At 37.4% G+C, this 15,308-nt stretch overlaps 1 protein-coding gene across 1 annotated transcript; it reads right to left on the bottom strand.

Annotated features, from left to right (window-relative positions):
- Positions 1-588: 588 nt before the first annotated feature.
- LOC126071373 (nephrocan) lies at positions 589-12,278 on the bottom strand. Its single transcript, XM_049875566.1, has 3 exons — positions 12,090-12,278; positions 4,287-5,188; positions 589-1,036 (listed from the first exon to the last, which is right to left on the bottom strand). Exons 1-3 carry the CDS (start codon positions 12,276-12,278, stop codon positions 589-591), a joined length of 1,539 nt encoding a protein of 512 aa, XP_049731523.1.
- Positions 12,279-15,308: the final 3,030 nt, after the last annotated feature.

Raw genomic sequence — 15,308 nt, 5'->3', positions numbered from 1 at the left:
GGATATGAATCTTGAGAGGAGAAAGGCTAACACTGAAAATAGTGGAAGGCTCTTCATTTCGTAGAGAGGAGAACCCTGAAGAATCTGAGCATCTCTCTGTTACCTCTCCCTGCCTGGGAACCCTGGAGCAGTTCTGAACCCTGTTCTTTTCACATTCTTCAGCTTTTCCTCTGGTACTGTGGGGTATCCCAAACCTTCTAGTACATTCCTTCTTGTTTAAGTCAGACTTGGTTTTTATTGCTTGCAGCCAAAAGCATGAAGTGTAGGCCTGTAGCACCAGCCTCATACACAAATCATCACCTTTTTTATTTGATAAAATCAGCTACTTTATTTGGCAGAAAGTTAGCTATATGGTGATTTTATTTAGTATTTATTATTTGTCTAGATTTCAATATAAAACACAAATTACTTTGAAATGGAAGAAATCTTAATGTCTTCTTATTGCTCCTCCTTTCTAATTTCTACCCCCACCTCAACTTAACACTCATTTCATTAAAATAAAAAAAAAATTCTTGCATATCTAAATGTATAGTTTTTTTCTGCTTCAGAGGGTGCATGTTAATTTTAAGCTGTAAGCAAAGCTCATACTTAATCTATTTCGTAATCGTAATAATCATCGTCCATGTTGATTCTGATGCTGGGGTGATCTTCAGGTTTTGATTTCTTTTTTGCCTCTTTGCTTTTCTCCGTCAGGTGTAAGTGATGCTCACATTGCCTCATGATCTTCTTGGAAGACATCCAGCTCTCCCCTCGTCGTTCAGCTGGAGCTGCACATTGTCCTCCCCTCACATCTGTGCCCTTGGCTTTCAGGACCTCCCTAGCTCTTAGGAGACTGCAAGTGCAATTCCATGGATTTCCATCCAGGTACAGGTGTCTGAGGCGGGGCAGACCCTCCAAGGCTTTGAGGTCTAAGGCAGAGATCTTGTTGTTCCTAAGGTTTAGAACCTGAAGCTGCTTTAGATCCTTGAGCTCCCTCTCAGCAATATCTTGGATGGCATTGCCTTTTAGGTCCAGCCTGGCTAAGGTCCCCGGGAGCCTGCAAAACATGGAAACCTGATGTGAGAGCAGGCTGTGACTACCACTTCACAATAGCCAAGGCAACATGAATTGAGCAACATCTGCCTTTTCTGTACAGTTCTGTCTCTCTGAGATTGGAACACAAGATTTATCTTAAAAAAAAAAAACTAATTATAAGCACAAACCTTAGCCTTATTCTGTAGGTCTTTAACCTTTTTCATAGGTCTTATTTTCTAATGCTAATTTTTGTGAGTTTTATTCATAAAATTCTTTAATTTTTTTTAATGTCAAATGTGAATACCGCCCAAACAAATTGATAAGAAAAACACTAAGAATCCAACTTTTACATTGGCCAAGGTCATAAACCAGTAATTTATAGAAGGAGAAATAAAAATGTCAGATAAAATGTGAAAAAGTGTTTTGTAAGAATACAAAATGTAAATGAAAAAAATGATGCACTGTTTTTATTTATCAAATTAGAAAATGGTTTTGATTTTAAGTTTTAAAACTTATGGCTACCGAGGGTGAGAACTTATATACTGTTGGTGGGAATAAATTGTACAAGGTAGATTAATATACCAGGAAAAATCACTTCATACATGTTAACAGTCGATAATTAAATCAATTTGAAGTTAGTCCCTAAGACAACATAATTTTGTGCCCATGCCTACTAGCTTACCTAAGGTGCATCACGAAAAGATGTACAGAAAATCTCTTAAGTATATCTGTTTTTCAAGGAAAGATGAACTATTAATAGACTGTGTAACAGTAAACAAGACACTCTTCCCACTGTAGAGGGCAAGGCAGCATAGCGGTGGAAAAATAGGGTAGAGTAAACCAAAGATAAAAAAAAAAAATTCTGCTTATAAAGACTTGGGTTCTCATGGTTTCAGGGGACATCTAAGTCAATTGGCATAATAAAATCTATTAAGAAAACATTCTGCATCCCACTTTGAAGAGTGGCGTCCGGGGTCTTAAACGCTAGCAAGCAGCCATCTAAGATGCATCAATTGGTCTCAACCCACCTGGAGCAAAGGAGAATGAAGAACACCAAGGACACAAGGCAATTATGAGCCCAAGAGATAGAAAGGGCCACATGAACCAGAGACTACATCGTTCTGAGACCAGAAGAACTAAATGGTGCCTGGCTACAACCAATGACTGCCCTGACAGGGAACACAACAGAGAACCCCTGAGGGAGCAGGAGAGCAATGGGATGCAGACCCCAAATTCTCATAAAAAGACCAGACTTAATGATCTGACTGAGACTGGAAGGACCCCAGTGGTCATGGCCCCCAGACCTTCTGTTGGCCCAGGACAGGAACCATTCCTGAAGCCAACTCTTCAGACACGGATTGGACTGGACAATGGGTTGGGGAGGGATGCTGGTGAGAAGTGAGCTTCTTGGATCAGGTGGACACTTGAGACTATGTTGGCATCTCCTGCCTAGAGGGGAGATGGGAGGCTAGAGGGGGTTAGAAGCTGGCAAAATGGACATGAAAAGTGAGAGTGGAGGGAGAAAGCAGGCTGTCTCATTAGGGGGAGAATAATTGTGAGTATGTAGCAGGGTATTTAGCAGGGTGTATGTAAGCTTTTGTGTGAGAGACTGACTTGATTTATAAACTTTCACTTAAAGCACCATAAAAATTATTTTAAAAAAAGACGAGATCTAACCTAGGCCCTTCTATGTGGCTGTTGTTGTTAGGTGGCGTCGACCCTACGCACAACAGAATAAAACACTGCCCGGTCCTGCGCCATCCTTACAATTGTTGTGGCTGTAGGTAAATTATTTAGTCTCTTAAAGCTTCTGATTTTTCATCTTTAAAATGGTAATAGAATTGTTTTGAGTATTACTCTACAGGTGAAAGTGCTCAGTACATGGAAGTTACATAATAAATATTAAATAATGAAAATGAACAAAGTTTACATTTAAACAAATATGATTATTCGTATTTAATTATTCGTGATGAGAATTCAAAAACTGTGCCTAGTCTTAGAAGTGCTCTTTGCTTTCCTTCTTTCTTTCTTATTTTTTTCCCTTTGTTTCTTTTTGAGTCCATGGAACTTATAACCAAAATGACATTGTAAGAGAAATCACTAACAATCCTAGTGTGCGACTTTTTGGCAGGCATGTATTGCTTTGATGTGATTTGTCTTTATAAATCTGATCTATATTAAAAGGTAGCCCCAGATTCTAAAATAAACATGTCTCTAGAAATGTTATTCCTTGAATAAATAGTAGCAGACCTCATTTAGCCAGTAGATGGCACTTGTGCATAAGTAAGATAAAATATTAACTAGGTTAGGTTGTAGAAAGCTATTCTGGATTTGAATTATCCAAAATAAATAAAGAAGAGATGATGTAATTTATATTTGTCCCTAGGCAGATTGGTGAAATGTGAAGTGGCAAAAAGCAACAACAAGGTCTTGGACATCCAAAATTCTAAGGTAGTTTAGTACTGTTGACAGTAGAGTAAATCTCAGAGGCAGGATTATGCAGCGGTTAAAATCCCCTAATCTCCTGGCTCTGGAGTTAGACTAAAAAAAAAAAAAAATCAAACCTGTTGTCATTAAGTCGATTCCAACTCTTAGCGACCCTATAGGACAGAGTAGAACCGTCCCATGGGATTTCCAAGGAGCGGCTGGTTGATTTGAACTGCTGACCTTTTGGTTAGCAGCTGAACACTTAACCACTGCACCATCAGGGTTCCAGAGTTAGACTACCTGTGTTCAAATTCTGACTCTCCATTTATTGCCACTGTGACTTTGAGCAAGTTTCTAAATATCTCTAAGCCTAATCTGTAAAATGAGAAATAAAACAACATACAGTCTCTTATGTTTTTTCCCTCATTTTTTCCCGATGTCCTTAATTTGCTAGTGGTTAAGGTGCCTGTTGATTGACCTAGGCCGTATAAGTAGAAACCAAAACATACTTTTTACAACTAGGGAAAGAAAGCTAAGAAACACAAGGAGACTAATTTCATGAAGTAATATCCCTGTTTTATGATTATTAGCACACTTCCCAAAAGCGGCATTGCATATTTTCAAATATAGCTATCACCTGTTGGTATCTCATCCCACATGCAAGATAAATTTAGTGTGGTATTCAGCTTGAGGGCTAGAGATTTCAAATCCTCATTTAAAACTTCTATTCCTAAACCCTTGTATAGCCTTGTGGTCTGGCTCATTTTCTTGCTTGTACGATGTTTAATTGCCCCAATCTTTGGAAAATTTTATAGTGGCTACAATAACTGATAATGCTCACTTGCCTTAGTGGTATAGACAACAGCAGGTTCTGCTCCAGGGCCAGGTTGGAGAGCTGAGAACACCTCTGCAGAGCTCCAGCTTCGAACAAGCTGACAATGTTGTTGTCCAGAAACAAATGTTTCAAGTCTCGCAGGTCCTGGAAATCTTCCACTGTCACTTTCTGAATCAGATTATTGCTACAATCAAGTTTTTGTAGCCTTGCTGGTAGTCTGAGGGGCAACATCTGAAGCTGGTTTTGGGACAACTCAAGAGTAGTTAAATTGGCAAGAAGCTGTGCCCCATCTACAGAAGAAAGTGAGTTTTCTGACAGGTAAAGATGGGAAAGATTCTCCAAGTGTTTCATATCTCGAAACCTTACCACTTTGAGCTGGTTTCTCTCCATCTTTAAAGATAGCAAGGATTTTGGCAGATTAGTAGGGATTTTAGTCAGTAAATTACCACTGAAACTAAGAAACTGCAAAGACTGAACAGAAGTAAAGAAGCTACCTGGTATGAGATGTAGCTTATTATTCTCCAAACTCATATATTCCAGATGGGGCAGTGGCAGTGGGCCAGCCACAGACTCCATATTGTTGCCATCCATCATTAACCTTTGCAAACTGACAAGAGAGGAGAGCACGCTGGGAGAAAAGGAAGAGATTAGGTTGTTTTTAAGTTCAAGGATTTTTAATTTCTTCAGTCCTTCAAAATCTGATCCATGTAAGACATGTATTGAATTATCATTTAGTCTTAGCACTTCAAGACTGGCTGGAAGAGCAGTGGGGACTCGTCTTAACTTATTTTTCCAGAGTTCCAAGGTCTTCAAGGTACTCAGAGTTTTGAAAGTGTCGTTTTCTACTGACTCTGTTCCACTGGCCAGCAGAATAAAATCTTCCAAAGCTAGCATTTGGGTAAAGTTAGTTAGCTACAAAAAAGTCAAGGAGAGAGAAGGGGAAGAAAAGCAATCAATTAAGACTGTTGTGAAAAAATACCATATACGTTAGCATTACAACACTAATGATACTTTTTGTTTTCCCTTTAGGATTTTTTAAAATTTTCTCTTGGAAAGGGATTGAAACTCAGGTCCTGGCTATTTTTATTTACTATGGCTAACATCAGTGTAAGGCATTGAAAATATACTAAGTACTTTCACACACTATTGGGAGGCATATATATTGGCCAACTTTTGCTTCATGCTCCCTGACCCAGCAAGTCCACTTCTAGGCTGAAGTTATTTACAAATTCCACAATGATTTATGCAATAGGATGTTCTTTGTTGCATCATCTTATAATAACCAAAAATTGAAAGAACCTGAAATCTTTTCACCAAACTATAAATGCTACCTCTAGTAAGTTAGATCACAAGGGGTTTTAACTGTCTATTTACATTTTGTATTGTTTGGAGTTTTTAAATTATGAATTACATTTTAAAAAATTTAAATGATAGAAGTAAAATTTGAATGCCCCAGATACAGTTATGATCAGGATATGCCTGAGAAATATTTTCAGCTATATTTTGGAAATCTATGCTTCTTGACCCTTACCCAAAACTTGGTGCAGCTTGTACTCACTGACAAGAAGGATCAGTGAAGAAACAAATAGTATACATGTATCTCCATCACTGTAAAGCAAGGAGTCCATGCACGTATACACCAGACCTAATGATACACCTCCCCTAGAAGTTAGGTAACTGCCAAATCCCATATACTTTCTCCGTACTTTGCAATCTCAAGTACCCCTATCTCTCCACATATCTGCCAACTTCCAAGTTTCACATCTACCTCTTGGATGATGTAATCCTTCATATTTGGTTTCAAGAGTAAGGTCAGGTGTAGGCAGAAAAAGGAATTGTTCCAGGTTTTCTCCAGCTTGATAAATCTTTACAAAAATTTCAATCTGCTTTAGAATTCAATTAAGCTGGGATTTTCAGTGCACAATTTTATATATGCCTTTCTACAATTTCTAGATATTTGATTAAATTATGTAGTTGGGTCCTTTTATAATACCTGTGCATGATCAACACCTTAAAAGTGGGTTAACTTTGCATTGCATATTATTGCAGGTATGTACCTTTTGGGAGGACGTGTAATGTAAATCATGGTATATTTTAAAGCATCTCCTAATATGTTATACTATTGGAAGATTCCCATGTCAAAATTTCCATAAACAGACTTGTTTTTGTTTTAACCTTGATAGTTTTAGCAACTGCTTCTGATTATATATTGCTGCGAACAGTTGATATTTCCCTAATGATGAATCAGTTGTATTGATTAGTCCTAGCCTCAAAAATAATAGCAATTTTATTCTTACGTTTGTTGAGTCTTTACACGTACCAAGTGCTTTTTATAATATGATTAATTTCCTCAACAGCTGCAAATTTGCTTTCATCGACAGTGGCTTATAATTGAGGAAACTAGGATATAGTAAGTGGAGGAGTTAAGAATTTTAAAATGAGTGGTTGGACTCCAAAACCCATTCTTACTTAGCTATACCATTTTCTAATGTACTTTCTACTGCATTTGGTCTAGAATTAAGGTTTTCAAAAAAGGCTTGAGATTTGAACACAAAATTGTAGAGTTTTAGAGAAGTAGAGATTCTAGAGATTATCTAGCCCAAAGTTCCTATTAAAGGAATAGAGAATTTTATTCCCAATGGAGTTAAGTGACCTGCCCAAGACCCAATATTCTTTTATCTACTTTCCATTCTGAAGTGCCTTTTCTTGGCTTCCCTTTAATAGAAAGTCAAAAGTGACTCCAGACATAGCTCTTTATTTCTTAGACTGTTGATCTCCCGGAAGAAGAACTTGGTGTTACTAATACCTCTACTCCTATCTGACTGACCACAACCCTAAAAGATTGCTGACTACACAGTAAATTTCAGAGATGACATGGGTCTTAATAGGCAATTTATTCTGGGATTAGACAAATGAAGTTTGGCATCAGAGATTCGGTTTTTCTTTATCTCTATTTGCAAAGTATATGGGTTGGTGTAAACAGTAAATACACTTCATATTTTTTAACAATGAATAGTTGTTTTCCTTTATCAAACATAGAAAACATTTTTCTTTTTGTCAGAGTCAATACAAATTACTTTTGATTATTATTAGTGAAAATAGCTACCATTTCTTTAATTACTACGTTTAATCCTTACAAAGCCCTGTGAGTATGATTATTCCTCTTTCAGAGAGAGGAACTAAAGCTTGAGAAATAACATGTCCAAATATACCTGCTAGCAAGTGGAAGAATTAAGCTTTCCACCCAGGTTTATCTTATTCCGAAGTATACATTTTTAGCCTTACTACTATAATACCCATTTAGCTGAGGGATCTAAAGTCTGGTAGCACAAACAGTGAAAAAGACACCCACCGATTTTTAACTTTTCAGTTGCGCTTGCAGAGCTGACTAAGGGAAAAAAAGTCTGCAAGACCTGTTCTTCCATTTCCATTGCCTAAGTAGGGCTGTTGTTGAGAAATGTGGAAAGAGATGCTTTTGCCCTAGAGCTAACCTTGGGGCTGCTAGCCGCTTTTTTTCAGTGCTGCTTAAAAATCAAAGCAAGTAAAGCCAAGCTCGGGGGCAGCTTTGCTGACTTCCAGATGAAAGGCTTTGTTTCTGGTTTCAGTTTGTGCGGGCCCTGCCCTAAAGGTTTGAGGGCCACACAGCCTTTCTGGGCTTCCTGTAGGTCCAACATACACATGAAGCTGACATACCCTTAAAGTGTGTCTCTTCCACTCCCCGGGTGCCCAGACTTGTGTGAACCAAGCCAGCAAGGAGTTTGTAAAACCATGTTGGGATTTTTTTTCTGACTAACAATACTTGTTCTCTGTGAAAAATTTTTAAAATTCTGTAAAGTATGAAGAGAATGTAAAAATCACCCATAACCCTCTCTCCTCCTTCCCCTCCACCCAGTAATCAGCCGTATTTATATTATATATGTGTTTTTTACCCAGGAGGGATTTAAAGGAGCCTCTGCTATTGTTTTAATGGAATGCACCATAACCACATCCTTATTCACCCTCTGCCTTTGAAGAGGACGTACCACTTTGGCTTGCAACAGTTCAAGAGACAAGATGAACTGATCTGTGCATTGCATATGTAGACACAAAGAACTGAACTCAATCTACAGTCTTGAAAATAGGAGTGACTCCGGTTACCAAGCACAGTATTCATTTGGTATCACATGCAAACTTAGTTGCTCATCACTTCTTTCATTTATTCAACACAGTTAAGCAATTTGAAAGTAAAGCATGAATTATAAATAGTGATAGAAAAGGTCAGAGGATAAAAAAAATGAAGTTGAACTTCTTTTCACCATACAAAAAATAAACTCAAATGGGTTATATACCTAAATATAAGAGCTAAAACTATAAAACTCTTAGAAGAAAATAAAGGCATAACTTTTCATGACGTTGGTTTAGGTAAAGTCTTTTTAGATATGATGGCACAAGCAACAAAAGAAAAAATAGATAAATTGGAGTTCATCGAAATAAACTTTTGTGCTCCAAAGGACACCACCAAAAAAGTGAAAAGACAACCCCACAGAATGGGAAAAGTAAATTGTAAATCATGTATCAGGTAAGGGATTTGTACCTAGAATATATAAAGAACTCTTACAACTTGATAATAAAATGACTAATCCTAGCACCCAGTGCCATCGAACTGCCAACCCTTTGGTTAGCAGCCGTAGCACTTAACCACTATGCCACCAGGGTTTCAAAATGACTAATATTCAATTAAAAAATGGGCAAAATACTTGCAAAGACGTTTTTCCAGAGAAGATAGACAAATGGTTAAAAACCACATGAAAAGGTGTTCAACCAGACAGCAATGAATAAATGGAAGGTGAAGAAGTGGAAAAATAAATTTTGAAAGTAAAGGGAGACAGTAGCAAGAGGAGACAGAATTTAAAGAATTTTACTTTTATTGTAATGGAGGGGCATATTTATAGGCTGAGAACAAAGATCTAGTAAAGAAAGAGCTCCTAAAGATGCGGGGTGGGGGGAATAACAGAGCAAGGTCCAGGGAGAGGGGAGAGGGATGGAATCAAAGGCATGGGAGAAGGGGTGTCCTTGAATAGAAGGAGAGACATCTCATCCTTTCTGTCATGGGGAAAGAATTTACGGAAGTAAATAGAGACTAGTGACCTCAGCTTTGTCATCATTTGTCAATAAAATGGGAGGTAAGCCATTTGTTGAGAATGAGGAAGGCAGTGATTGAGTAGGTAGCTCAAAGACTGTACCAAAGTTTCTGAAGGTATTGAGGGAAATGTAGTAAGAAACAGGCCAAGGAGAAGTAAAGGAATAGATGGGTGACACTGAAGGTCCAGCTGAGGTTGGAGACCTTGAATTTGTGGTGGTTCCAAACCATGTGATTGTGTGATCCTCTCCAGCAGCATCCATCTGTCCAGGTATAGGAGTAAGAAAGGCAAATTATCACCATAATTCAGGAATAAGGCTTTGCTGGACAGGTGCTGAGGTAATTCATTGTGGGGTTCAGAGAGCGAAGGGGTAGAGAAAGAAGATAGATAAGAAATAAATTGACTGTCTGGGCAAACATGAGTAGATTTAGGGTTAGAAGTCTCCATGAGTTGGAAAGGTAAGTGTTGAGTGTGATAGCTGAAAGGAAAGGAGATAATCAGAGTCAATACAGGAATTCAGGATTTTATGAGTAGAGGAGTTCCAGGTGGCAATGAACATTATGATAACCAGGAAGATAGCTGAGGTGAAACGGAAATGTAGATAGATAACTTTTTATGAGTTCAGGATCTGTGTGAACCTAGGATATTCGACAGGTCACACGAGTAAATACTGAAACCACCCAAGAAAATACAAGACTTGTAATGGAGAAAAACTGAATCGGAAGGGAAGGGACCAGAAGCACAGAAGAACAAATAAAGAATGCTATATCCAGATAGCGTTAACCTCAGAGAAGTAGGAATTTTTATGGATATATGGATCAATAAAGTTTCTCTTTACTTGAGGACAGGGACTGTGAATTTTTTGTTTATCTCCAGCTCAAACAGCATTTGTAGCCCTAAACACAGTTGAATTATATGAACAAGTAATAAAACATTTTAATTGTCACAAACACACAATATAATTTCTGTTTCTATTAATCTGAAGATCTGTTCTAAGGTTTTGTTTTGTTTTTTTAAATATAGGTACCTGATTCTTTAGTTCAAACCAAATAAACAGAATATACATTGCGGTCATTTAAAACCTAAGGGTTTTTAAAAGAGAAGTATATCATTGCTCAGACATTTCATTTCCTTAACAAAAGAATCCTATCTTTTACTAACTTTTCTGTTGTCAACTATCCTCCCAAGAGACAATTAAATGGGTTAAAGTCAGGGAAGCAGCAGTACTGCCGTTCAATAAACCTCAACCAATGGCAAATTGACTCATCCAATAATTGAAGGTAATGAGTGGTATAGCTTAATTTTATTGGCTGCTAAGCAGCAGCATAGGATCATTACTAGGCTTAGCTGACACTCCAGCTCACTAGGCATCTGCAGTCCTGAAAGCAAATATTTAAGCACCTTACCCTTTAACCAGGTGTCTTACTTGAACACTTAGACTGATCAGGATCAGATTTGCCATCTGGCATTAGGCACTACTGGGTTAGAAAAGGGAAGTAAACAAGCAAAGACTAAGCAATTGTGCTTATTAAGCCTCAAAATAAATGCCATGCTACATATTTTAAACTATCTGTGATTATATAATACATTAAAAATTCTTAATCACAAAAAAGGTGTGGGGGATAGATATCTCCATTTGAAGGAAAAGTACACTCACCTGCTACCTCTCTCTGCACCTATCACAGAGAGGCATTTTCTTAGGATTTGGATCTATGAGAAGAAGCAGGAACTACCAATGGCAAAATCAAAGAGCCATAGAATTTTCCATCTATGGGTCCTGGGTTTACCTATCTAACCCCACCTCTCACCTCATACAGGCTAAAAGTTTGAGGCTCAGAGATTTTTAATTGCTTGCCTAAGATGGGCGTATCTCTAGTCACTAAGAAAACTAGGATGACAACCCTAGTCTCTTTGATAACTTTCAAAATACCAAAGGCCAAAGATAAAAAGTTCCTTCATGTTATAGAAGTCAGACAAATCCATAGCACTCTTTCCAGTACCCTCTCAATAAAATCCATTGCCTTTGAGTTGATTCCAACTCATAGTGACTTTATAGGACAGAGTAGAACTGCCCCATAGGGTTTCCAAGGAGTACTTGGTGGATTTACACTGCTGACCTTTTGGTTAGCAGCTCTTAACCACTGCACCACCAGGGCTGAATAGGTGAGCATAAAAATCAAAGCCATAATTAAAAGCATACAGAATGAGAACCGAGTTAACTGGAGAAAACAAAAAACATGCATTTCCTTCATATAGGTTTCTACAAAGACAATGACATCTGGCTGGTATGTAGGTTTTGGATGAATTATTCTGCTATGCTGGGTTCATCTTGATAGTCTTTTGATGTTATAAATATTTAGGATTTCTCTTAAATCCTAGTGACATAAAATGGCAATAAGCTTGCATACCATGTTTATTGAAGAAAGAGCCATTTCTTTCCTCTTATTTTGCAGCAATGTAATTTTTTAACTTTTGGAAAAAATTTAAAATAAAGCATTACCATACATTCTGACATTTTTTTTCTACTTCCCTAAAAGAAAATATCCAAAAGAATATACCCATCTCAGCTGTACAGAGCAAGCAGGGAGCTAGTGCAAACTACTTTATGATTATTTAGATCAAGTTTAACAACCCTGCGTCTGCCCCTCACAAAATAAAATTGCAGCAACTTGAGAGAAGAATGACATGGTTACCTGCAGGTGTTTAATTTTGCTGTGGCTGATGTAGAGCCTCTTGGTGGTGGAAGGAATACGGGAGGGTACCTCAATTAGTCTGTAGCATTGCACCGACTGCAGGGAATCACAGCTACATCTTCCTGGGCAGTTAGAACTGGAACTATCACTAAGAGAAAGCAAAACAAGGAAAGCATAAAGCAGATACATCTCCCAAAACAGAGACTTGCAGGTCACAAATGGGTGTTTAGGCGATGCCCCACTCTTTATACCATGAAATCTGATAATAGAATCTTATGAATGTGTACTCTGTCAATGTAAGAAGACAGGAAAGAAAAAAATTCTTAATTTGCCTGGGTTAAAATGTTAGCAACCATTACAAAGAGGAAGGGGCTTAAACATTGATAAGCTGCCTTAATATTTGTAGGTGAGCAAAACCGAATGTTATTTATGGCTTGGAAGGCTAATTGGCAAACACCTCTACTATCTGTAGTTTCCTTGTTTTGTTAAATGTGACACTAGGGAATTAGTGGGAAAGACAAAGAGCTGTTTTATAGTGGGCTATAAAACCTTTGAATTTTCTGTGACCCTATATTAAAACCATTTTTTCAGGCTGAAACAGACAGGTGTTTTCTTTTCACATTAACTAGTCAGGGAAAATAAGCAGCTTTTTTGTTGTTGTTTCACTAACATTTTATTGCTGGATGAAACAATGGGGTACCATGTAGAGTTAGAGCCACAGATGCCTTTTTCATCTATCCCTTGATGCAGCAAAAGGTCATATCTGGAAAATATTTTTGTTATTCAAAAATAGTGTTGACTCAAAAGAGAGCAAAATATCCAAATGGGTCTATTATCTTCATTTATTTGCAATAACAGGAGAAAGGGCCTCCAGTTTGCTCAGAACGTCTCAGCTGTGGCGCCTAACTGGCTGTAGAGAGGAAAACTGCTTGTCTAGGAAGCCTTTGGTGTGGCTTCTTGCTGTGGTCATCCCTGCTGAGGACTTTGAAAGCTTTTTAAGCAAAAGATGATATGGAGAAGGCATTTGCTCACATGTGAAGGACCTAAATTTCCCCATGCTGCTTGGCCTCAGCAGATTGCTGTAAAGAAACCCCTTTTAGCATCGAAAAGCTTCTTTAGTCTCTTTAACCTCACCTCTCTTTGCTATAATTTTCATTTGAAGCCAAAAGTTTCTTTGGTCTAGTAATCCATAATTTTACTTCCAGAATAAGGATTTCAGTGTGGTTTTAACAGAAGATTTTTCTACTCTTCTGATTGTTTTTCCTCTTTTCTCTTTGATTATCAGAGACAAAGAGTGATAAGAGATTCCTGGTCAACGATATGATTTAAAAAAAAAATTTTATTACTTCTTTTTCTTACTTAGTAATAGAATTGTTTTTAAATTTTTAAGGATTTTTAACTATCAAAGTAATGCTCAATAAGAGGAAATTTGGAAAATACAGAAAAAACAGCAAGAAGAGGGAAAAATCACTATTAGTCCCTTCCCCAAATCAAATATTGTATTTCCGATCTCTTTTTCTCTGTTATGTGACTGACATAGTGATGAATTTCATTTTCTACCCATTGTTGGTGGCTACAGGATTCCCTTTTCTTTGGTTGAGCTTGAAATTACACTATAATTTTTTTTCTTCTTTTTCATGGCATTCCCATAGATTTACTGCCATTTTTGTGTTGTTTGTTAAATATTACTACTTTATACTGTCAGTTATTTTATAAATTTTTAAATGTCCACAGCTTTATATTCTGCTTTTCTCACTATTGTATTTCCAGAATAAGGATTTCAGTGTGGTTTTACCAAAAGATTTTTCTGCTCTTCTGAATGTTTTTCCTCTTTTCTCTTTGATTACCAGAGACAAAGAGTGATAAGAGATTCCTGGTCAACGATATGATTTAAAAAAAATTTTTATTACTTTTTTTTCTTACTTAGTAATAGAATTGTTTCTAAATAGAATAATATTTTCCATAGCATTTCATAGTCTTCATAAATATAAATTTAAATGTCTAAATAATAGTCTATCAAGAGTATTGTCCATAATTTGATGAACTACTTTCTAATTCTGGAGCTTTTAGGTTGTTTACCAATTTTATCATTATAAACATAAATAACTTTGATCATAAAAAGTTTGAGAATGTTTTGAAAAATAAAAGTTTTATCTCTTTCCCAGACCACCTCTATTTATTTAGGGTTAAGCTGAGAAACCAACTCTTTTTCAGGTAGAAGACAAAGTCTTATTGCATACTTCATAACCTGTAGAAAAAGTACAATACAGAGGTGCTGGAATCTCTCCAGCCTGGGCATTTGAAGGACATGCATTTTTTTTTGTATCTCCTCTGCAGGTGATAGGCCCCTTTGAATTTACGTTGTACAAAAAAGTGACCACCGGAGCTGAGACCATTGCTCAGCTTCTAGCTTACTTTCTGTTGACTTTTGGAGTTTTCTGACATTAACTGAGGGCCATGGGTGAAAAGTCCCCAATCTCTAGCTTGGGTTTTTAGTATACGGCTCCCTAAGTCAAAGTGCGAGGCACACTGTCCTTTCTCCTGAGCACTTAACAACACCGTATCCTGTGGTTATTGCTTGGTTTCTTTGAGAAAGGAGAAACCAAGTAAAGGAACTTAGGTGTTTTTCCCAAGTACGGAAACTCAATGACTCACCCAAAGTTTGTTCAAAACACGGCTCAGAAGGTAATAGAGACTTTCAGCACAAAAGAAGACAGCAATCACAGAGAATATGCTTTGTGTTCAAACTTGGATTAGATTTATGTCTTTGTTCAGGTTCTCAAGTCAGGGTCATTCTTCGCTTGCATTTTTTACGGTTCTCTTTTTCCTTTCTGCCTCCTTTCCTTTCTATAAACCAATGCTTCTCAATGGGGGCCATTTGGCAAAGTCTGGAAATATTTTTGATTGTCATGTCATGAAAGGGTATGTGTAGGGTGGTCGTGCTACTGGTATCTACTGTGTAAAGGTCAGGGATGCGACTAAATACCGTACAATGTACAGGACACCCCTCCACCCCCACCCAACAAAGAATTACGTGATCTAGCACATCAGCAGTATTGTTCTTAAGAAACCCTGCAATAAACAAAATGTCTGCTTCTGCGCAATTAGATATGGGCCTTCCTTGATTTACTAAAAGCAGAGAGCAAGAAATATTTGGCCTAAACCCTGGAGTCATTTGATATATTGTATGTAGTATTTTGGGAGTGATTATCCTAGAAG

Source organism: Elephas maximus, chromosome 1, assembly GCF_024166365.1.
Source record: "Elephas maximus indicus isolate mEleMax1 chromosome 1, mEleMax1 primary haplotype, whole genome shotgun sequence".
Classification (NCBI taxonomy): domain Eukaryota; kingdom Metazoa; phylum Chordata; class Mammalia; order Proboscidea; family Elephantidae; genus Elephas; species Elephas maximus.
The sequence above is the reverse complement of the archived record's forward strand: the minus strand, read 5'-3'. Positions and strand labels throughout refer to the sequence as shown.

Coding starts and splice junctions, on each gene's coding strand:
- LOC126071373 (XM_049875566.1), bottom strand. CDS start 12,278: ATGTATCTGCTTTATGCTTTCCTTGTTTTGCTTTCTCTTAGTGATAGT. Junction 5,189..12,089: donor GCAAAATTAAACACCTGCAG/GTAACCATGTCA, acceptor ACTTTTTTGTAG/CTAACTAACTTTACCCAAAT. Junction 1,037..4,286: donor CTGTTGTCTATACCACTAAG/GCAAGTGAGCAT, acceptor CATGTTTTGCAG/GCTCCCGGGGACCTTAGCCA.